This window comes from Nannospalax galili, unplaced genomic scaffold (assembly GCF_000622305.1).
Source record: "Nannospalax galili isolate Female #2095 unplaced genomic scaffold, S.galili_v1.0 scaffold686, whole genome shotgun sequence".
Lineage (NCBI taxonomy): Eukaryota > Metazoa > Chordata > Mammalia > Rodentia > Spalacidae > Nannospalax > Nannospalax galili.
The window spans coordinates 1,097,619-1,121,387 of NW_008355472.1; the positions used below are offsets into that span (position 1 = coordinate 1,097,619).

At 51.7% G+C, this 23,769-nt stretch overlaps 2 protein-coding genes across 2 annotated transcripts in view; both read right to left on the reverse strand.

Annotated features, from left to right (window-relative positions):
- Positions 1-205, reverse strand: part of Relt (RELT TNF receptor) — a 29,023-nt gene extending 28,818 nt beyond the window's left edge. Inside the window, exon 1 of the mRNA XM_029555899.1 lies at positions 172-205. The gene's annotated coding sequence lies outside the window, so the exon portion shown is untranslated. The remainder of the gene's footprint in view (positions 1-171) is intronic.
- Positions 1-23,769, reverse strand: part of Arhgef17 (Rho guanine nucleotide exchange factor 17) — an 80,354-nt gene that overhangs the window by 21,739 nt on the left and 34,846 nt on the right. Inside the window, exons 2-20 of the mRNA XM_008852724.3 lie at positions 16,884-16,961; positions 10,632-10,814; positions 8,757-8,873; positions 8,433-8,525; positions 8,055-8,231; positions 7,674-7,724; positions 7,324-7,433; positions 7,135-7,220; positions 5,282-5,400; positions 4,756-4,969; positions 4,161-4,234; positions 3,494-3,696; positions 3,036-3,337; positions 2,346-2,595; positions 2,022-2,108; positions 1,624-1,691; positions 1,300-1,448; positions 551-725; positions 172-441 (exon numbers count right to left, since the gene is read on the reverse strand). Of these exons, the coding sequence (XP_008850946.2) occupies positions 172-441; positions 551-725; positions 1,300-1,448; positions 1,624-1,691; positions 2,022-2,108; positions 2,346-2,595; positions 3,036-3,337; positions 3,494-3,696; positions 4,161-4,234; positions 4,756-4,969; positions 5,282-5,400; positions 7,135-7,220; positions 7,324-7,433; positions 7,674-7,724; positions 8,055-8,231; positions 8,433-8,525; positions 8,757-8,873; positions 10,632-10,814; positions 16,884-16,961 (2,806 nt within the window). The remainder of the gene's footprint in view (positions 1-171; positions 442-550; positions 726-1,299; positions 1,449-1,623; positions 1,692-2,021; positions 2,109-2,345; positions 2,596-3,035; positions 3,338-3,493; positions 3,697-4,160; positions 4,235-4,755; positions 4,970-5,281; positions 5,401-7,134; positions 7,221-7,323; positions 7,434-7,673; positions 7,725-8,054; positions 8,232-8,432; positions 8,526-8,756; positions 8,874-10,631; positions 10,815-16,883; positions 16,962-23,769) is intronic.

Sequence of the window (23,769 nt, forward strand, 5' to 3'; positions counted from 1 at the left end):
TTATTTTGATATATCACAGTGAAAGATTTATCGTCCTCTTTTTTTTTTTTTTTTTTTTTTTTTTTTTAAAAAAAAAAAAAAAAAAAAAAAAAAAAAAAAAAAAAAATCAGAAACAAAAAAACCCTCTCCTCTGGCAGGGCCCCTAGCTGGGGGTGCAATGTGCAGACCCACCTGTGTCTGGGGGAGATGGTAGGGTTGGACAGAGCAGGTTGAAGCCATCAGGCAGCTGGACTGCGGCCAGGAAGCGAACATGGCCAGTATGCCCCTGACCTAGGCCAGCTGGGCTGAGAGGTGCCCGAGGGCAGCTGACAGTGCTGGGGGATGCAGGCATGGTGAGCACAACCCCAGCGCTGGTGCCCACCCACAGCAGTTCCTCACACACCAGCAGTGCGGTGATCCGCAGGCAGGCAGCCTTGTGTTGCCGGATGATGGCATCAGACCCTGGAGGGGAAAGAGAACATCACTGGGCCTAGATGCTGACCTTAGCTAGGTGTCTTCCAGGTCAGGGCAGAAAGGTTCCACGGGAAGTGTCAGTGGATGTAGGAGGTACCTGCGAGCATCCTGTGCACAGGAGGGGTGACATCTACCTCCGCCAGCTGCTCAAAAGTGTCTGAATGATAGAGACACACATGGGCACTACCTTTCAATGTCACCCACACACCCAGGCTGGAGTCCACCATACAAGCAACACTTCGGCTTGAATCCTGCCCCACGTAGAATGTGTGCTGTAGGGTAGAAGAGCAGAGATCAGATGGTGACTGACAAACCTGCCCTGGGCCCTTCCTGCCCAAGCGCCACCAATGCCCACCCCACATATATTTTCCCCAGTCTTCTCTTGGCCAGGTTGACAATCAAAGCCTGGGTCTGGATGATCAGCTTCAAAGCTTGCCCACTCAATCCTCCAGAATTAAAAACTGGTGCCCTTGCCCTATGCAATTTGAGTGAAAATAACACCCAGGCTGGAAACCTCTGGTGTACGTGCAAATGAAGGCAGGACTAAAGGCCAGAGTCTAATAGTAAGGGATGCTGACATCAGAAGGATTCTTTTATCCCCCAAGGACCCTAATACTGTACTCAGAGGATGAATAGGAAATTCTAGTATATGTGGTAATTTGCTGTCTTCCTCATCAGTTAGAATAAATAAGAACCAGACAAGGACAGAGACTGGCCTGGTAACAGAGGGCTCAAGGCAAGGTCCCAACATCTCAGCTGGATGCTTCTCTGTCCCTCTGGTCTTGTATCCCTCTCCTGGGGCCCCCAGCTCATCCAAGTCACCAATTCTGTCCCCACCCCAACTACCTCTAGCTGTAGCGTGTCAGGGCTCAGAACAAGGACTCGGTTTTGGCAGCCACACCACAGCCGCCCACCCACGGATACCATCTTGGTGATGGGGCTCCCCTGAGCACCCAGTGTCAATGACTTGAAGTTCTGGGGGTCCCAGAAACGTCCTAGAGTGGGAATGGGGTAAAGAAAACATGAAATTCAGTGAGGTTCTGAATTTATGTCTCAGCCTCCCCTGAAAAGAGATGTGAACGCTCTTATTTATAAGAGGTCGAGGCCCTGGAAAGTTGCCCAAGTAGAGAGCTCAACTACCAGGTAGGGGATAAAGATGAGAGGACATACCTGGTTCTCTTTGGTAGACCACAAGTTCTCCACTGGCCAGGGACACAAACACCTGGTTATTCAGATACCTAGGCAGGGGAAAGAAGAAGTAATCAGGTACTTTCCAAAACCAAAGTGGGTTTCCTGGGGCTAGGGGAAATTACGAGTAGAGTGGCTGTGGCTCCCAAGAGGTCACTTCCTTTATCCCCTACTCTCCAAGTGGGAGGAAATGTGAAGCTGAGAAAAGATGGTGATGTACCCAAGTTAACTGTGGAAGAGGCACAGCTGGCCTTGGGCCAGGCCTCTGTCCTGTAGCCTCCCCAGGAAAGAGGGCCCAGCAGAGCAGGGGCAGATGAATAGAGGTGGCCTATATGTTGTCCAAGAAGCATCTGGGCAGGAAGGGCAACCTGGGGCCTTACAGGATGCAGGTCACAGAGGCTGCGTGCTGGAGTTTCATGCTGTTCCTGCGATCTCGGATGCTGTCAGAGGACTGGTAGACGTGGACACTGTGGATTAGGGGAGTACCTGTGACAAGTGGTCAAACCCACCAGCCCCAGAAGTCATCCCCCTTCCTATGCCAAGTAGTGGCCCAAGGTACTAGCTCCTACAGCCTCTCATGGGTGTCAGGCCCTCTAGTCTGCCTAGTTGTAACCCAAGGCTACACCCAAAGCTTCTCTCATCCCCTCCTTCTGCTTCAGGACATGTTTTCCAAAGCTGTGTCCTGACCCTTCCCCCGCCCCTACCAGCCATCCTCAGTCCCCAGCCACACGGAGCTTTGGTAGGCCTCAGGGTCCACGCTCAACAGGTCCTCGAGGCTGCCCCTTGTGAAGGAGCCACGGCTGGAGCGGCGAAGGGCTCTTCCATCCATTGGGCTGGTGCTACAGGGACCCGCAGGCCCAAAGGAGCCGGACAGTGGCAGGAAGCCAGGCTCTTGCTCTTCCTCAGAGCTGGTCGTCTCTGCAGTGGCCTCCTTGGAGCTTGGGGTCTCCTCATCTGAGGGGGCAAAGGTGTCTATTTCCATCCCTTCCATCAGGCAGAGACCTGACACCTTTCCAGCTCTTGCTGTGTCTCTCCTGGCCATGCCCCTGGCCCCTTCCAGGCACCTTTCCAGTTGTTCCTCTCCTGTCCTGGCCCTTGAACCTGCTCACTCAGCACAAACTACAGGCTCCTAGTCCTTGCCTGGACATTTCAAGTCACGCCACAACTGGACAGAGGGACTAATGACTCTATCCAGTCCCTGATTCCTTAACACTGGAATCCCAGGTCTTCAGGACCCCATCTGCCTATCCCATTGCTGAGTCCTCAGTGTCAGAGCTCCTGCCCACCTTGCGGGCCCTTGACAGCGGTAAAGCAAAACACCCAGTGAACTAATCCCAGCCTTTGCCTCCACTGGTGCCTCCTCACCCACTGCTCTGATGCCAATCCATACTCACTGCCAAAGCTGGAGGATATGGTAGACTGGCTGGCCTGGCTCTGCAGTGTCCCGGAGGGGCTGGGTGAAGATTCATCATCAGAGTCACTGTCAAAGGGTACCAACTCAGGGCGGGGGTCACCCTCAGCAGGGCCTGGGGCCATTTCCAGGCCAGATCCTGAGATAGAAATGTGTAGGCAGGGTTGGGGCCCTGGCTCGCCCAGTGCCGCTCCTTCCTCATCTGCCGTGGTCTCCATCTCTAGCTCGGCCCCAGCAGGCTCAGGTGCCATCTCTGGGCGATTCCTCAGGGGCTCTGGCTGCTCCCTAGAGACAAAGGGAAAAGGAACAAGAGCTGCTAGGGCGCGCGGGCAGCACGGACCAGGCCCCACCCATGCCATCCCGGCAGCCTCCTGATGTGCGGATGCAGAGGCTTGTTTCCTTGCCCACAGTACGCCCACTGGCACTGCCCACCCGCCTTACCGTGGGCTGCTGCGCGGTGGCAGGCCTGGCACCGCACCGATGCAGAGAATGCGGGCGGAGCAAACGGCGATGCAGGCCTCCACGTCTGGTTCAGCCCGCAGGCTTAGCAGGCACACCTGACCCACATAGCCATCACTGTTGCACACCCAAACCTCTGGCGCGGGCTCTGGGCAGCTGCTGAGGGTAGGGGCCGCACAGGAAAACTGCAGAAAGCGCCAATGCACAGGGGAAGGTGAATGTTGGAGCTGAGCCAGTATCTTGCTCTACCAGGTGACCCCAGCAGAATGGAGGGGTGACAGTCCTGCATACATCCCTCTACACCCTGCTACACAACACATGCACTCACACCTGAGACACAGCACCTAAACCTGTATGTACACATACATGCACCCGAATATGCACATGGATGCATGCATGTAATGTGACACTGGCAATATTGGTACCTAGGGATGAAAACTCTAAGAGTGCACGAACTAGACTTCACATCCATTTACAGTCTTTGCTCATACGTACAGATATGCATGAAACATTCCACATGTATGCAGAGTGATGCACATGCACAAAAAGCTTTATACACAGACATATGCACTGTAGTACACAAAACAAAAAAGTTCATAAACACATGGCTTTCAATACACAAATCCACATGGCCCACGTACACACAGACCTGCATGCCACTGCGAGTTTTCATGATGGGGATGGCTTTCAGGAATTCAGGATCTAGACAGCTTTTGCTGGATGCTGTAGCAGAAGGGACAGGGCAGAAGAGGGAGATATACCTTGCTTAGCACCCACCTTGCTCTGGTTTTGGTCCCACTCCATTTCATGTCTCTCAATAGTCTCTCTAGGGAGGGCCTGATGCCAGCTGTGCTAGAATGAGAGGTGGTAGGCTACGGCCTGCTTATTTCTAGCCTCAATTTTTTCCATCTGTATGATAGTGTTAGCCCCAGGTCTGTAAGCCACAGACCTAATAGCTTTCCCTGACTCAATCACACTGGGGAATGGGACAAGTGAGGTCTTGCTCATTCAGGCCTATCATGGGGTCCCTGCCCTAAAATGGCTGTCCAGGAGGTCCCTCCTTCCCAGGAAGGAGCTGAGAAGGTCAGAGGTAACATTCAGCCTGATTTTTCACAATAGGAGTCTCAGTCCACCTTTCCTGTCAGCTCCTAGACAAGAGGATCCTATAATTTTGGGAGCTCTGGCTTCTGAAGTTAGAAAAGCCTAGAGGTAAGAGAAAAGTGCCAGCATGAGCCCTGGCTTACCCAGCTTCCTCTTGGCCTCATCAAAGGCCTGCTCAAAGCCCAAGCGGGCATCAGGGTGGGGAAACTCAAAGATGAAGGAGTCAGTGCCCTCAGGCCGGGTGGCACACAGCTCCAGCTTGGTGGGCGGGAAGGAAAGCGAATAGCACAAGGCCTGCTTTTCTGAAAGGTCCCGGTGCATGGCAGCTGAGAGATCCCGAAGTGCATCGTCCAGAGTCTGTAGGAAGAGAGCCCAGGCCTCACCCCGGCACCAGCCCTTGGGAATAGGGCTTCCCTCAGACAGGGAAAGGCTGTGTCCCCCCACCTCAGACAGGGCTAGGCATCTCTCCCCCTCAAAGGGATGCTGCCATGTCTCCTCCCTCAGACCTGGGACAGGTCACTTCCTTCAAGTGGGTGAAAGACTATAATTTTCCTCCTCAGATAAATGACAAGGCCAATTGTTCCTTCAGGCCAATGCCAAGGCTGTCTTTTCCCCAGGCAGGGTCAGGGAAGCCCCAGCCTGACCCTGTCTTAGGCACGGGGCACAGACCTGGTGAGGAAAGCCGAGGCTCTCAGAGAGCTTGCTCATTTGGTTCAGGGTGGCCAAGTCCTCATCCAGGCGATTGATGGCCTTCTGGATGTTCTCTCGATTGGTGGCTTGAGATGCCCCTGGCAGGGGCAGAGGAAGAGCCATGGACACATAAGACAAGATCAGACTTGGACAGACACTTCCTTCACTGCATAGCTTAAAGCTGAACAAGGGATGGGCCTGGCAAATAGAAGCTTTCAGACCCAAGATCTAAGGAACAAAGCTAACAGGCAGCTCCCAGGAAAATCCCAGGCCCAAGAGGCAGGAACTTGGCCTGGTTTAGAGCCACATGGCACAGGATCCTTGGAGAATTTGCTAGAAAGGTAGATGGTTCTGCAAGTTACATGGGCTCCAGCTGATACTGGACTACAGCAGTAGTGCAGCCTCCTAAGTAGACAGAGCCCTGGAAATCCAATCTGCTGACCGAGAGACCTGCCTCCCCAGAAAGGGCACAATGAGTTGATGCCTTGATTTTCTGTCTTCTCTCACAGCTCCCCACAGGCCAGCTCAGCACCTCCATCTTACTTTCTGGCTTATAGTCTATGTCTACTCTGGACCAATAATCCCTAAGAGGAGATGTCCCTTTACCCCAGGCTGGACACTAAGTATTGAAATCAAGGGACAGGAAGCTTGCTTTCTCTTTGCTCTCTCCTAAATGACAGGTTTTCCTGTCCTCTCGGCTCCTGTTTATACAGTGCGTTGGTGGTGTGTGCACATGTTGTAGCTGGGCCACAGGTTGCAGAATGGTGAGCTAGAAGACCTAGATGGGGTCACCACAGCACTCCAGGAAGAATGGACTCTGAGATCCACAAGTGATCTCTGGAATGGCCTCGTGGCCAGGGACCTTGCAGGGACATGGACAGCCTGTTGGATAGGGACATGGGGTTGGCAATGGACATGGAGGCTATAGTACTGTCTACAGTGAGGAGGACACGCGCACAAGCCAAGCCTTGGAATAGCTCTGCCATAGTTGACTGTGTCTCTCCAAAGCTCATATGCTGAAATGTAATCCCTGGTGTTTGTATGAGGCGGTGGCAGGGTCCTATGGGTGGTGCCCTCATGAATGGGATTCGTGCCTTTATAAAAATACCTGGGACAGCTTGCTTGCCCCTTTCACCAAGTAAGGACATACATGAGGAACATGTCTCCTCAAAAGACACCAAATCTGCCAGTGTCTTATATTGGGACGTTCTGTCTCCCTAATGATGAGTGATAAATTCCCACTTATTTTTATACGTTACCTGGTCTGTGGTATTTTGTTTGTTACATTAATCCAGGCTAAGAATCTCCTACTCCTGAGAGACTCTGTCCTGCTCCAGACCCTTACTACCTGTGCAATCATGTTTTCTTCCATAACAATCCTGCTTTATTCCTGGCCACACAGTTGAATAGGCCAGGAGTGGACATCCCATCTAAAGGTGGCCTATTTGCTAGTGAGAAGAGATAAGGTGTACTCAGTCCTCACTGTGGGGCGCTGTGGGACAGACTGGTTCACCTGGGGCCACTGGAGTTACAAGGAAGCAGAGGATATGAAGAGAGTGAGACCACTGCCCCTCATAGCAAAAGAGGGAGAGAGACAGCAGAAGAAGCAGTCCTTGAGGTTGCCCAGCTCCTGACAGCTTCAGCCCCAAGTCACACAGACCCTTCCAATCAAACCTTCAATTTGACTCTACTCCTGGGTATGCCACCATTAAGCCACACCATCTAACACCAGTCACTCAAACAACAGCTGACTGAATGGTTGACTGCAGTTATATGTGGTTGCTTTACCCCAACACTAGAACCTCCCTCTGAAAGACTCAAGTCAGCCCCACCTTTGATGATGTCTGTGTCTTCCAGTGGCAGCTTCCATAGCATCTTGTACTTGCTAGCTGTGTCAATGACACTGGCCGCTGTGTACCTGTGGGTAGCCAATGGGGTGCTCTGGCTGGGCAGGGAGTGGAGCCCAGAGCAGATCGATGGCTCTCCTGCCTGCACCACCCAGCCCCACCCTGGCCACTCACAGGCTCATGGAACTTCGCCGCAGGGAGCCTGACTTCCGCTTCAGGGTGGTACAGACAATGAGGTCTGTGAACAGGAAGAGGGACCGATCCTTCTTGCCTCCAATCGCCTTCTGTGGGGCCCGAAGTGGGATTCAGGCTGAAAGTACACAGTGCAGAGGCCCACCCACCTGCCCCCAGTGCCCACTAGGATAGTGAGTCCTGGGAGGAGGAGGAGGGATGGGCTCTCCCATTGTGTGGGACTACTCTGGGGCTCCTGTTGAGGTGGAAAAGCAAGGAGATCTGTGGGCAGAGGGTGCCAGAGAATGAACTTGGGGGTGACACAGAGAAGCAGTCAACAGGACACTTCTTACCACATCAGTGACCATCTCTTGCCTCAGGAACCGTCGCAGGGGAGCCTGGAGCTGTGGGGCAGGGGAAGCATGGTGTCTTAAAGACTAGTTACTAATCCCTTAGCCCTCCACAAATCCCAGTGACCTACTGGCTCACTCCATGAGCCAGGCCAGTGGAGGCAACATTCTGTCCTCTCTCCCATCACTGCAGCCAGGCCAGGAACACAAGGTCAGACAGATGGGGAGGAGAACACAGATGGGTGGGGCAGTGTGGTCACAGAGGCAAGCACACTGCAGACCCTGATGTGGATGTGGATGGCCACTGTCCAGGTGACACATGCAGACACGGGCAGGACAGACACAGACAGGGTCAGGATGGAGCCAGGCATGGCAGGTACATACATCTTCCATGCCCTCAATGTGGGCCTCGATCTCCTGCAGAACACGAGCATGCCGCTCCGCCTCCTCAGCACTCCTCACACCCTTGTTGATGCGTTCAGCCACCTGCTTTATGTTCCGTTGTGCATCCAGCAAGAGTGGGTGGTCAGGATGGTCTTCAGGTGTGTGCTTCAAAAGGTCCTGGAGTGGAAATAGGGACCTGCTTAGCTGTCCTTGGCACATCAGACTGATTGCTGGAGCAGAAAAGATTATTGGGTAGGCACCAAGGAGGTCTTTCTTTCCTGCCCAATTTCTAAGGACAGACACAAGCCTCATAGCATCCTGTATCCACCCACCAGGCCTTCAGGCCTTGCCTTCCAGCCCACCCAGGCAGGTGCCTACCTTTACCAGAAGCTCATAGCGTGGGATCCGCTGCACGGGCTTGATCATGAGGTCGGACAGTGCCTGCTTCTCCTTGTTCTCACGCATGCTTTGCTGAAACATAAAGCAGAATATGTGTGTGTGTGTGTGTGTGTGTGTGTGTGTTCATTCCCCATGTGAAGAAGGACATGCCAGGAAGGAAGAGGCTCCCAGCAAGTCCTCCAGCTCAGTCCAAGAGGGGAGTCTGATGAGCTAAGGTCAGAGCGCTCCAGTTGAGAGCTCCTGGAACCCCCCAAAACTAGCTTGAGGTGAGGGCCACCTTCATCCCTACCCCAGTCCACACACCTCCAGGAACTTGAGAAAGGCTGGCCTCGCCTCCTTAGCCACACGCACAGCATCCTTTGCATTGAGGAAGTTATCAATATAGGCAGAATAGATGTTCACCAGGACATCTTTAGAGAACTGTGAATGAGGAGGAAGGTTAGGGAGGCTCCTGTGTCCCTTACCCACTACACCCTCTCTTGGCTTCTATCGATTCAACTTAAAATGGTCAGTTTTAGACTTCTGTGTCTTTGTCTAAGTGTGTCTGTGTTGCATGTATGGCATGTGACTGTATGATCAGGTATATGTTGTGTGTATATGTGTTCATACATATAGGCATGGTATATTTTATGTGTTTATATGCATGTACATGTACCTAGATATATCTTATGAGACCAGACCTGGTTCTTTTACTTCCACCCAGACATTTCTGTCCCTAACCCCACCAAACCAGGCAAGTAGGTCTCAGACCCTCCTCATGGTAGGAGTGAGCAGACCCATCTAGCTGCTGGGCCTTTGCCCGTGCAGTTCCTCTACCTGGGATGTCCTTCCCAACCCAACTGTATCTACTCTCAGGCTAAGCTCCTTTGAAACACTTGCTGCCTGACTGGGGCTCTGCTGAGTGTTTACACCTGGCCTCTGGCTTTCCTAAGGTCCCAGGACCAGCTCTCCTCCAACGGCAGAAGGGCTCCTTTCCCAGCACAGCAAAGTGAGGCTCAGGGTAGGGTCCATGCTGGTGGCTAGCATCTGCTGGCAAGTGCTAGGATAGTGGCTTGCCTGGAAGTGAGGACACCTGAGTTCCTATCTCGGCTACACCACAGGCTAAAGTGCAGGTCCCAGGGTCTCTGTTTCTCTAACATGCCAACTGCCCTGCCTCTGGACAGGATAGGGCAGAGCCTGAGCTGGTGAAGGACAGCACTCCTGGGAAGAGCCATCCTGGGATGAGGCCTCTGTCAGCCCATGGTCAGCATCCAGGTCCGGGCAGAGACTGAACCTAGTCACAGTGAAGGTGACCATGGGTGGGGAGAGCAGCACTTAATCCCAGCTGAGGTCCTGGCGCCACCATCTGGTGGCATCCATTTCCAAGCAACAGGGACAGTTTAAGACCTGTTTAGGTTCAAGGCCCCTCTCTACATCCTAATAAGCACACACCCACATCTCAACGTAGACAGGATTTTTTTTCTCACTTGAAATTTTTTGGAAGGAGTTTCACAGTTTTTCTTTTGAAATTATGTGGCTGAGAAGCCATTTATTCAAGTCTGGCTGTAATTTATCAGTTGTCATGTACAGTCTCAGGAATTCCAGCAAAATAACAAAATGGAACTTCAAGTTTTTCAAATGTAATTAAGCTTATAAATAAGTACAAAAATTAAGAAGGGGAAGAAAACAGCATGCTATGTATTCCAGGCATTTAATGAAATGATTATTGGCTTTGATTTTGTGGTTGTTTTAGAATTCAGAGCCACCACTGAAGGACCTTGAAAAGCTCATGGGAAAACCTGGCCTGCGGGGAGAGAAGTGTCAGCTTGGGACTCTAACTAGGAGACATACCATTCCATGCCTCAGCCATCAACTTTAAAATTAGGGTAGTTACTATCCCTTCCTCCCAGGGCTGTTGATATATATCGTGTTTATAATAATGCCTAGCACATAATAAGCACCAGAAAGCATGAACTATGATTATTAAAAAGAGCCAGTCAGTGTCAATGTCAAGCCCATATTCAAGTTCAAGGTCAGGGTAGATGTTTAGGTTTGGATTAAAATATCGGCATGCATGAGAAGTCTTGGTCAGTAGCAGTACCAGCTTCAGGGTCAGGACTAGGTTCAGGTCAGTGCCAGCTAATGAGACCAGAGTCAGTCAGTAGCTAGGATTGTAGTCCACGTACCCAAGACACTTACCGACTGGACAAGGAGAGCTCCCACCTTCTGCTGGGTGTGCCACGTCTGCACACAGTGCCGCACCTGCTCCAGGAACTGTTCGTGGTGCTCCAGGAGCTCAGGAATCTGATCGAAGATCTCATCCACCAGTGATGGGTCACACAGCAAGGAATTCTCTGGCTGCTTCAGTGGCTGCATGTAGCCCTGGGGGACCCACCCATGGGATCAGAGCACCTTCCCACAGAGTTGGCACCCCCCACACACACACCTACACAGGTACTTGAATAAATGAACACATAATCATCCAGGACAGCTGCTCACTGACCTGCCTGTGTCCCCCAGGTTAGGCCAGAAGCTCAGGCAGTGGGGAGGGCTCTGTCCCCAAAACTATGCTCCTGCGTAGCCCAGGGAGGTCAAGGAGGTGAGGGAGATTCAGGGAAGGTTTGCTAGATACATGAACAAAGCTTGGAGTACCAGGGGAAGGATGCTTCCTGGAAGACACCCCTCCTTATAAGCTCTGCAAGTGTTTACTGAGTATTTACTATGTGCCACACACTGTTCTAGGTACTGGGAGAAAGCAATGAACAAGAAAGACCCCAAAGCAGGGTGTGGTAGCACACACTTGTAATCTTAGTTTTTGGAGGCTGAGGCAGGAGGATCACAAGTTTAAAGCCAGCCTGGGCTACAAAGTGAGAGCCTATGTGTGCTGGATAGCTTTAGTGTCAACTTGACACACCTGGGTTGAGGGAGCCTCAATCAGGGAATTGCCTCTATTGGACTGGCCTGTGGCCATGTCTGAGGGGCATCTTCTTGATGAGTGATGTGGAAGGGCTCAGCCCACTGTGGGTGGTGCCACCCCTGGGCAGGTGGGCCTGTGTTGGATAAGAGAGCAAGCTGAGCAGGGGCCAGGGGAGCAAGCCAGTAAGCAGTGTTCCTCCATGGTCTGTGCTCCAGCTCCTGCTTCCAGGTTCCTGCCCTGAGTTCCTTCCTACCTTGGGCTCCCTGAGGACTGCGACCTGGGAGATGTAAGCTGAATAAACCCTTTCCTCCCCAAGTTGGTATTGGTCAGAGTATTTTGTCACAGCAATGAAGAACAAACTAAGACACTATGTCAAAATATAGCCAATAAAAAAATTTACAAAAAAATATGATACTGTGGTGGCAAGCAGGGCATGGGGAATCAACTGGAAGTTACTGGAGGCCTGTACTCACACTCTCTGACCATGTTTTAATAGTTTTCATATCTGCTGGGCAGTCTGTGACTAAAGTTCTTGTTTTTCACTTCAAATCTGCATTCAATGGTGTTTTCTGAGCAGGATAGCCTGCCCCATGGCTGATGCTCTTATGGACAGAGATCGCCCTCTACTGATCCACACTCTTAACTACACATTAAAATATGAGGGTGTTACTTGAAAAGGCATATGTAATGTTATAATAACATTTATATCAAACATTAAAAAAAATCTGGCTTGTTTTGTAAAACAATCTTGAAAAAATCAAGCTCAACAGACTCCTCTTGGCTAGCTGGGGAGTCTGGAAAGGCCCAGGGTGACAGTGAGGAAATAGCAGGTGGCCTTGTTCTCAGGACTCTCTGGCCAGTAAGAGACAGCACCTTGCCCAGGTCAAGGTCTGCTGCTACTGAAGGAGCAGACACTGCACCATTCACCTCTGGTCAGGCACACAGTGGGAGGAAAACGTTAACAGATGCAAAGCCCAAAATGCTGATACAGATCCTGTTAGGCTAACACCCACATTCCCTCAATGTGCACCAGCCTGAAGCCCCAGAGCCACAGCCCCACACCTGAGGGCTGAGCAGAGGGGGCAGACATTGAGCACAAAAAATAAGTGAGTTATTAGAAGGGAATAAGAGCTCTGGAAACAGGAGAGTGGAGGGGTTCAGGGTACCAGGAGGAAGAAGGGTTGGTCAGGGTAGCCAGGAAAAGGCTTATTTTTAAAATTAATTACTTAAATATCTATTTATTTTTATTTTTTTAAAAATTTGAGACAGGGTTTCCCTGTAGCCAAGGCTGTCCTGGAACTCACTATGTAGACCAGGCTGGCCTCTGTCTCCTGAGTGGTGGCATTAAAGGTGTGTACCACCACACCCGGCTATTTATTTTATGTATGAGTGTTTCGCCTGTGTGTGTGTAAGAGCACCATGTGTGTGCAATATCCTCAGAGGCCAAAATAAGGTGTTGGAGCCCCTGAACTGGTTGTTCAAGCTGTCATGTGGGTGCTGGGAACTGAACCCCGGTATTCTGCAAGATCAGCCAGTGCTCCTAACCCCTAAGCCATCTCTCCAGCTCTGGAAAGGAATTTTCTTAGTTGGAAGTGCTGGGGTTCAAGGTAAGATCCAAGGAGGGGGTGACACCCAGGAAAGGGTGTATGTAGACTTAGGGCCTGGGTTCAAATCCTATGTCCATCTGGCTATGAACTTAACTCCTTTCTATTATTCTAATTATTTGTTTAAAATGGCTAAGTAGTTAAGTTCAAGTCTGTTTCCGATTTCGAACTCCTGATCCTCCTGCCTCTACCATCCAAGTACTGGGATCACAGGCATGTGCCACCATACCTGGTTCATTTATTTATTTCTGTTTTGTGTTTTTGAGCCAGTCTTACTACCCAGTCCAGGCTTGAGTACCCAATTCTGGTCTCTACCTCTCAAATACTGCCCCTACACTGAGCCTTAGTTCCTTTATCTAAATCCCTATCCTGTAGGCATACTACTAATCCACTTTTAAGTTAGCGCCAATCTCCATTTCCTATACACTCTGTTTGGGACAACAAAGATAGTCAGGATTTCCACCCAATTATAGTACTCCTGACTGTGACACATGGCTTTACAGTTCTTTGCCTCAGTTTCATCATCTGTAAAATGGGGTGGCATGAGTTCCCTCATATAAAGCACTGGGCAAAGTGCCAGGCAACATACCATGTAGCAAGTGTCTGCTACTGAACCTCCAAGCTTCGTTTCTTCATTTGGCACGCTAATCTATCTCACAAGGTTAAAACAAAGATTAAATGTAATGCAACACATGCATGCATCAACACACATGCAGGAAGTATGGGAAATGCAGCCCGCGTCTCTCCTGACATCTGCACTTGGAGAAGGTGCTGTCATCCCCATTCTACAGTCAGGGCAAGTGAGGAGCAACTGGGTGTGGAAACTCCAGGTCACATGTCTGCCCAAGAACTGCAGTCAAGTTTGAGCACTGGAGCCATGCTCCAGAGCCCTGAAGGGACCTGTCTTCACCCACACCGCAGGGCTGCTGTGCTCCCAGTCCTTGGGTTCAGGTGATGACTGCTTACCCACCCTTCCTGTTCCACTCCTGGTCCTGCGGAGCCCAGCAGATTCGGAGGAAAGCGAAAATGCCAGGTCCGCTGCTCCCAGTGTCCCCCTGGGCCTCCTGCCTGCCAACACCACCTTTCATCATCACTCTGAGAGATGACATGAACAGCTACATTTGCAGGCAAAACCTAGGCTCAGCGAAGTGAAATGATTCGGCTCTTACCAACCAGCAGGAGACAAGTGACTCAAACCCAGACTAGCTGACCCTACTGCCTCCAGCTCACCCAATGGATGGCAACAGGCCCTTTGCACAGCTAGTCTTCCTGCCTGACATCTTGTACCCACAGGAGAGCCCAGCCCTTGCCCAGCCTCCTGACTTCCTCCTGGCAGCCACATCAGCCACTTCTGGACTCCTGTCTACACCAGGCTCCTCCATCATCCTGTTCTTTGTAGTACCTTCCGCCTGGAACTGGTCCCTCTTGACAGGCTCTCCCCTGAAATCCTATCCACCCTTTAGGTCTCTGCTGGACACCTCAACCCCAGCGAAGCCTTCACCAAGCCCATACAACAAGGAAGACCCAACTCTGTGTTCTTATCTCTCTATGGGCTTTTTATAAAAACAGAAGCAACTTGTGGTAAGATACACAAAAAATAAAATGTGCAATTAAAAAAATCATTATTTTCTATTTTATGTGTATGAATGTTTTACTTGCATGTATGTAAGTGAACCCATGTCATGCAGTACCAGAAGAGCGTGTTAGAGCCCCTGAAACTGGAGATACATGTGGGTTGTTAGCTGCCATGTGGGTGCTGAGAACTGAATGTGGGTCCTCTGCAAGAAGCAAGTACTCTTAACTACTGAGTCACCTCTCCAGTCCCACAATTTACAATTTTAACCAGTTTTTGTTTGTTTTTGAGACAGGGTCTCATGAATCCCAGGATACCCTTGAGTTCCCTATGTAGCCAAAAATGACCTATTTTTAAAAATATTTTATTCATTAATTTTATGTTTCTGAGTATATTGCCTGCATGTGTGTAAGTGCACCAGTGTCCTGCAATGCCCACAGAGGTCAGAAGTGGGAGTTGGACCCCCTGAACTGGGAACTGAAATTGAGTCCTCTATAGAGCAGCCAGTGCTCTTAACCAGTGAGCCATCTCTCCAGCCCCTTACCTTCTATTTTCAATCCTCCTGCCTCTGCCTCCTGAGTGCTGGGATGACAGGTGTGTGCTACCACTCCTGGTTTGGGCAGAGCTAAAGCTCAAAGGCAGAGGTGCGTGCACACTAGACAAGCACTCTACCAACTGAGCTACATCCCTAGGCCCATTTTAACCAGTTTTCAGTATACAGATTAGCACACTTTAGTACTTCATACTTTCATCTTCTCAGCCTGAAACTCTGGACCCCTGAACACTAACTCTCCACATCCTCCTCTCCCAGCCCTGGCCTTTCCCAACCCAGGCCACCATCTCCACTTTCTACCTCTAAGAGCTTGACTACTCCAAGCACTTTGGAATACACACCATACAGTATTTGCTATTATGTGGCTGGTTTATTTCACCTAGCACCATGTTCTGTGAATTCATCTGTGCCAGAATCTCCCTCCTTTTCAGACAGTACTACGTACACGCACAGGTACGCCCTTGAACTTATATGCCACCATGTGTCACCAGGTATGACTTGTCTAGCTGGTAACAGGTACTCTCCTGCACAGTCTGTGAGCTCCAGAGAACAGGTCCATGTCCCTCATATCACCCTGCCCAGAGAATAATGTTTGGTCTAGAGAAGAGCTCAGTACAGATTTGTGGAAGGGAGGGAAGAAGGGAGGGAGAGAGGAAAGTTGGTTGGTTCTAGATGTTTCTCCGGCTCTGCCTTCATCCTCTGCTCACACTCTGCTGTGGTGGCTTGAGCAAACTCACCTTTAAATGTGCTTGTAGCCCCATTTTAGCACGTATACCCAGACTCTGGGCCTCCCCAGAACCCACACTGCTGAGCCTGGGCTCATCATATTGACCTTGATGCGCCCCCTATGCTCCACCTCTCCCAGACCACTGGTCAGATACAATCCTGTCTTCCCCACTTCACCCCCCCATATGCCCCCTCCCCCAGACCTGAGCAGCTCCCCTCCCTCTCCATCTCCCTGCAGTCTCTGCCCCTGCTGGAACTTGGTGGTCCCGACCTGGCCTCCTCTTCTGCCATTTTTTTACCCAGCAGTCAGTTGAACCTCGTAAAGCATGAATTCAACCACATGCCTACCTGGCTCAGAACCCTTTAATGGCTCTCCAGGTACCCCGCTGGGGTCCAAATCCTCCCTGTGGGGTTCAAGGCCCCTACAGTGTGACTCCTGCTGGCTCCTGCAATGCCACCCAGGAACCAGCCCTTCATGTTCCATACCACATGGGTCTCTAAATGTATGTGCCAAGGCCTCTGCTGGTGCGACCTTGCACATGCCATCCCTGCTGCACTGCCTCCAGGGAGCCTTCCCTGACTGCACCCTGGGCAGATGGCTTCCATGCTTCTAGAGTGCTCCATTACTTAGCTTGTCCCCAGAAGGACAAGCTCCCAGGGCAGGACTTATTTTCTCTTCATCCCTGGGCTTCCTGTATCTGGACCAGAGCCTGCATGCAGCAGGTGTTCAGCATTTAATTCCAGCCAACAAGTATTTTTCTAGTAAATGAGTAAAACAGAAGAGGCATGTTCAAGGGGGTACATAGCTCAAAACTTGTGTCCAGGGCTGCTGAGGGGATATGGAAGCTCCTTTGGGTGGAGACTCCTACCCTGCCCTGTCCTGGTCCTTCCATTCTCACCTGCCCTGGAAGGAGTGACCTCTTCCTCTAAGCAGCCACAATGGGGGTTCACCACAGGTGGATGGTATATGCCAGGGTCACAACTCTGGTCTCAGTCCCTGTCCATGACATGGGTGTTCCCACCTGTCAGCCTCCCACACTTGGAACAGTGCTCTGGGAGCCTAGGTCATGGGTCTCACCTGCATCAGGGTGCGTAGTGACTCCACATATGATTGCTCTGTGTCCAACAGGGTCATGGTCACATGCTTCCGCATGTCCTGTGGGGATAAGAGCAGAAGGTGAGTGGCACTTTGTTCTGTTCAGCTGCTGTCACCTGTGGCCACATACAGGCTCACCTACAGGGCCAGGGAGTCCATCTGATCCTTTCCCTGGCCTTCCTGCCCTGCTTCCTGCTCCTACGACTGTCTCCCAAAGCATCCTGGACCCCATCCAGGCCTTTTCTCAGGTGCTATCCCTGCTGGAAATGCTCCCCTGCAACTCAAACACACCTCTCTAAGTTGACCCTGCTCTTCTACCCCTAGCAGCTGGGGCAGTTCTGATACCTCTGGTTTATTTCTTGGCTCCCATGATGGGTTCTGGACAAACAAGAACAAAGCATCAGTAAACCCTCACATTTACATAGGAAGGTGCCTCTAGGCCATACCCACTCCAGGAGCCAACTTTGAAAATGCCACTTTCCAGCTCAACGTCAAGGGGGCATGCCTGACCTGTCAGCATGTCATACCTTCAGAGTAGACACTGTGACTCCTTGTGACAGATGCAGCCACTGCAGCCCAGGGAAGTAAGGCTGGTTCTGGAAACCACAGCACTAGAAGTATCAGGGTTCAGACAAGGATAGATCCCAATTCTCATAAGGTTACAGAGCCCTCTCTGAGCCAATCTCGGTTCTACACAGTTCATGGTACCCAGTCTTTTGACCGCCTGTGTGGTATATATTCTCTCTGTTCTTTCCCCTTTTTCTTTGTTTCTTTCTGTCTCTGTGTATGCATCTATGTACACATATGTGTAGGCTTGCTCACCCATGCCTCCATGTGTAGAAGCAAGGGTCAATGTCAGGTGTCTACCTCTACTGTTCTCCACCTTTTTATTATTTGTTTTTTGAGACAGGGTCTCACTATGTAGCCCTGGGTGACCTGGAACACTCTGTGTAGACCAAGCTGGCTTCAAACAGTGGCTTGCCTCTGGGTGCTGAGATTAGAGGTGTGTATCACCCATGACCAACTGCTCTACCTTTTTGGGGGGGGGCAGAGTCTCCCTCCTTCCCCCTCCCACCTCTCTCTAAACCTGGCTGGCCAGGGAGTTCCAGAAATCTACCTGTCTCTACTCCCCAGCACTGGGATGGAAGATGCACACTGCCATTTACATAGACTCTGGCAAAATTTTCCCAGATGGCATCAGTCCCAACAGCTTCTCTGCCCTGAAAGAGATTTCTGCCACTCCAGAATTCCTTACTGATACCACTAGTCCTAGAGTGACCCTACGCAAGGTGTGGGGTCTACACCTCTGGTTCAGTCTTCCTCTCTATCCACAGGTTTCAGTTTCTCCCACACATCTCATCAAGGCCTGTGGAGTAGATACTTTCTGTGTGGAAATTCCAGAGTGGGTACCTGGGCATCCCTCCAGTCCTTACCCCAACATCTCCTAAAGTTATCAACTCAGTGAGCTGGGACTACCCTGTCACTGCTCTGCCCAGGGTCCTTGGTCTGTTTAGGGGCCAGAGTTCTGAACCTGCCACTGTTTACCTTCTGTTTTGTTTGAGACTGGGTTTCCCTTGTAGCCCCATCTGGCCTCCATCTCACAGAGATCCACCTACTGGTGCCATCCAGTACTGGGATTAAAGGCGTGAGCCACCACACCTGTTTACTTACCCTTTTTTTTTTTTTAGTATTTTTGTTGTTGTTGTTTGTTTGAAACAAGGTCTTGCTCTTGTAGTCCAGGCTGGTCTTGAACTTGTGACAATTTCCTGCCTGTCTCAACCTTCCCAGTGCTAGAATTCCAGACACGTGCCACTATGCCTGGCTTACTGCTCACTTTTCCTTTTCTTTTTAAATTTTTTAAAAAATTTATTTTATGTGTATGGATAGTTTGCCTGCATATATGAAAGTGTACCACATGCCTGCAATGCCCACAGAGGCCAGAAGAAGGCATCTTATTCCCTGGAACTGGAGTTAGGGATGGTTTTTAGCCACCATGTGGGTGCTGGGAACCAACAAATCCAGGTCCTCTGCAAGAGCTGCCAGTGCTCTTAACCACTGAGCTAACTCTCCAGCCCCCTACTGCTCACTTCTTTTTTTTTGGTCTTTTTGAGACAGGGTCTCCCTGTAGCCCCAGCTGACCTGGAACCTGCTATGCAGACCAGGTTGGCCTCAAACTCACAGAGATCCTCCTGCCTCTGTCTCCCAAGTGCTGGGATTAAAGAAAGGCATGTGCCACCACTCCCGGCTCACTTTTCTTTTTTTAAAAAAATATTTAACTATTTGTATTGCCTGCATGTAGGTAGGTGCACCTGTGTCCTACAACTGCTCACTTTTCTAGCTGTGGTAAGCTCAGGTGACCCTACCCTCTCACTGACCCTGGAACTGTGGGTCAGGCCTGTCCCTCAATCACACTCAAAGGGGGTTCCCATGCCAGGCTCTACAGAGGCATGAGCAACATCCCCTTGGGTCACGGGAGGCTGGCTTGCCACACCCCTGCCAGCCCTGTGCTGATGTGCTCCACAGGTCCTGCCTCAGAGATCCCAGCTACAACCATGCCATTTATCCTGGACCTTCTGAGGCCTTTAAAAACGTAGAGCAGCTTTGGATCTCCCATGCCTACTCCTGTGCCCACAGGCCCCAGGACTCCCCAGCCAAGCACAGGTATGTGAAATCTTGCAGCCTCATAGAGCTCCAGGACCCTGGCATTGTCACAGATGAGTCAAGTCAGAGAACTGACATGACTTGCCCAAGATCACATAGCCAGTGCCTCTGTAGCCACCTCATGCAGAGTTTTAGGGCCCTAGCATCCCAAGTTCTCATTTATAGTGACTAGCAGACTCAGGCCACAGAATCTCCAGGTCTGCCCTTCCAGGCTGAGTGATTTGGTAGTTTTGTTTCCACTCCTTTATGAAATGGAATAAGAACTCCCTGCTCCTGGCACTAGAGAATCTCGGGAATGGGGAACAGGGAAATGTCACATGTGCACAGTGGTCCTCACTGTCCCATCTCAGTCTACTTCAGTGAGACCACGTGGGGTATTTTCTGATCACAGGATGTCCAGACCAGGCTCTGGGCCTCACAGCCACCATCTGCTGCCCACACCCCCTGGTCAGCCAGGCCCAGCTTGGGTCATGGTCAGAGAGATTTCCTGAGAGGCAGGACTGGCACTGGGCCTGCTGGCTGGGAGGCTGGGGTGGCACAGGGAGCTGACGCTGCAATGCCACCTCTCCCAGCTTCCTCTCTGCTGCAAAGTATAGTAGGCTGTCACTCAGCTGTCAGGTAAGGCACAGAAAACAAGGCCAGCTCCTTGTCACTGCATGGATCACCCTCTGCACGTGTCCAGACACGGGAGCAGCACATGGGGTGAGGGGAGACAGGGGAAGCAGGAGACAGAGGGACAACGCAGCTGTCAACCAGATCAGCAGGCCCACCTGTTCCAGGCGGGACAGCCCTGCAGGCCCCAGTTCCCTCCAGATCCCCTCACCCCTCAATAGCCATGTCCTCAGACCTTTACTACACAGATAGGGACCTGGGAGGTGTGGGAAGGGGGATAAAGCATGAAGACAGAGGGTGAGGGAAGCTCTCCTGTCATCGCAACCCCAAAACTGAGACCCTGATGCACACAAATCATGAGGAAAGAAACAGAAGAGCCATAAAGGCAAGATGCCCTGCATCAAGACAAAAATGCAGTCCAATCACCCAGCAGGGACCCAGAGACCTACCCAGAGACCAGGACAGTAGAAACCCACAGCACAGCACCCAGATGAGGGCAGAGCCACAGTCCCCACCTGGCCCAGAGAGTGGAACAGAGTCCAGGCCCAGACAGACACACAAAAAACCAGGCAACATCCCTGGAAACCACCCCCTCCCCCTCCAGGAAGGCACTGGGAGCCAGGAATGGAGTCGCCACCTTTTTCACAGCATGACATCTCCACAGAGGAGCAGGTCCAATGGGTAGATGGTGTGGGAAAGCAAATCTGGCTACCCCCAGGGCATGTAGACAGCTGGAGTGCCTCAACCCTGAGAGGGAGGCTGGAAATCTGGCTTTCTGGGAACCTGGCATATCCTGGCAACAAATGTGCTTCCACCTGACCCACTTCACAAGCTGAGTACCACCCTGGGCCTTGACCTTAGCGCCCTGCCAACCACACCAGCTCTGCCAGGGATCCTCATCATCAACCTCCCTGCCTTGGGGAGTGTAAGGAGCTGGTGCCTGATCGAAGTTCCAGGCCCTAATGTCCAGCATCTGCCCACGCTTCCCCCCCATCTCCTGGGTCAGCTGCATCCTAGGCCAAAGCCCAGGTCCCTGGCTGCCCTTCCCCCTCCCGGTACCTGGGCCTCCCCGGGCTCCTCGGTGGCTTCAGCGCCCCCGCCCCCGGCGGGCTCCCTGGAGGCGGCGGCTGGGCCCAGATCGCGCATGTCTTCCAGCGCGATGGTGAACTGGGCCAGGGTCTTCACCATCTGCAGCATGCGGCCGGGCCGCCGCCGGGGCGGAGGGGGAGGGAGCGGAGTTGGAGGACCCCCTCCCACCCTCACTCCTCCGGGGCTCAGCCCCGCTGCGGCGGCGGAGAGAGTAGCAGCAGCAACGCGAGCACGGCCCGCGGCGGCGCTGTGGCCTCCACCGCGCAGGCAGCGCGCGCGGCGCCGCTGCAGGGAGGGTCCCGCCCTCTCCGCACCGCCCCCAGCGCGGCAGGACCTCGCACCCCCGCCCCAGGACACGAGTCACGCACGTTCGCCGCCAAACAGGCGTCCATGGCTGTAGCTAGCGTGCGCGAGCACTGATTTACACTAGGAGCCAGGGATGAATAGAGGCCGACACTGAACAGACCCGGGTGCAGGACAGATCAGGGTCAAGTGCACCCACAGCAACAGTATTCCCATAAGACCGGTAGCTCACCGAGATGCTTACTTTCCTGTTGAACAAGTACAGCACCACAGAAGTAAGCACCCAGGAAGGCTGCAAGTGGGAACCACACGGGCCCCAGCTCTGGGAGGAGGATTGGATATGATTGGGGGGGGGCGGTCAACACCCAAAGCACCCACCTTGGCCAGTTCTGTGCCCTGCACAGTCATGTTCTTTTCCAGCCCCCACTGAGGAGGGTTCTGGACTCCCTGTTGTCTTCAAGCAAGATCCTCAGGGACCCGCTTCCTGAAATTCCAGGGCCAAACCAGAACCTACCCCAGACCCACTTAGTACTAGAGTGACTGTGATGTAAGCAATTTGGCCACCAGTTCCCACTGGGCACTGGGAAGGGAGGGTGTCTATGCACCCTGCTGCTGTGCCCCAGTCCTAGCTAGCTCCAATGCCTGGTACCCTGAGGGCTCCCACACACCCCCCACCCCCGCCCCATCTGACTCCCTCCTTCCACTCCACTTTCCTTTGGCAACCAGACAGCTGACCTCAATCACACAAGTCAAGATCATCTGCCCACCCTTCAGGTGCTCTCCCTTGTTCCTCCCTAGCCACTTCCCAGTTATGATATAGAAAGGATGCCTCTTCCCTGCCTCAGGGCCTTGGCCCTGACCTTTTCTTGCCCTTGTAGCTACACCTTTACTTTTCCTTTAAGACTAGTGTCTATGCAAATGCCACCTCCTCCAGGAAGCCCTCCTGGGAACTCAGATACTCAGTCCTCTGTGTCTGCTGTTTTTTCAAAGATTCTTCGTTTCCCTTACCTTAACTAGGGATCAGTCTATAATTATACATTTGAGCAGTGACTAGATTGATGCCCATCTCCTCCCAGAAGACTACCAGCTTTCTGAAGAGAGGGCCTATGTCTTTTGTAAGCCAAGGCACTAAGCGCATGTAATACAAGGTTGGTTAACAGACAAGTCCCCAATAACCCTCCTCCCTCCTCCTCTAGTCTGCAAATTCTCTGATGTCCCCTAGGCATGAGGCCTGCCCTCTGGTCAGCTCTTGCATTCCTCAGTGGAGCTGAGCTGTGCCTCCTTAGTCCCCCCCACCCCCCACCCCATTCAGCCCTCAACCAGGTCCATACTCCATACCTCATGCAAAGGAATTTTTTTTGGTTGTGAGCCTGCACCAGCTCTCCAGCCCAGGGATTTTTTAAGATTTAATTTTATCTTATGTGTATGAGTATTTGCCTACGTGTATGTATGTGCACCAGGTGTGCGCCTGGTACCTGTGGAGGCCAGAAGAGGGCATTGGATCCCCTGGAACTGGAGTTAAAGACAGTTGTGAACCACCATGTGGGTGCTGGGAACTGAACCTGGGTCCTCAGCAAGGGCAGCAAGTGTTGTGCCACCTCTCTAGACTCAGAATTGTTACTTTAATTTTTTTCCCTTTTGTCTGTTTCTCTGTGTCTCAACAGGGTCTCACATAGCCCAGGCTTGCCTTCAACTGGCTATTTGGTGGAAGATGACCTTCAAAGTCTGATCCTCTTGCCTCTACCTCCCTGGTTCCTAGATTACAGGCTTGCACCACCATGGGCTTTATGCCACATCGTAGGGTCAAACCCCAGGTAAGCATTCCACCAACTGAGCTACGTCCCCAGTACTTCTATGTCCAACCCCAACATTAAGGATCAAACCTAAGGCCTGCCACATGGCAAGTGCCTTCCTTCCTTTCTACTTTCCTTCCCTCCCCTTCCCCTTTCTTCCTTCCCCTCCCTCCCTCCCATGTCAGTGGTTTCTGTTTGAGCCTGGGTCTTGCTATGTAACCCAGGCTAGCCTTAAACTCAAGGTCCACCGGAGGATGTAGCTTAGTGGTAGAGGGCTTGTCTCGCCTGTGTGAGACCATGGCTTCAATCCCTATCATCTCATTTTTAAAAAAAAAAAAAAAAAAAAAAGAAAACCAGCATGGTTTTAAGTTGGGGGCAGCCCCCCCTTTTTTTTTTTTTTTTTTTTCTTT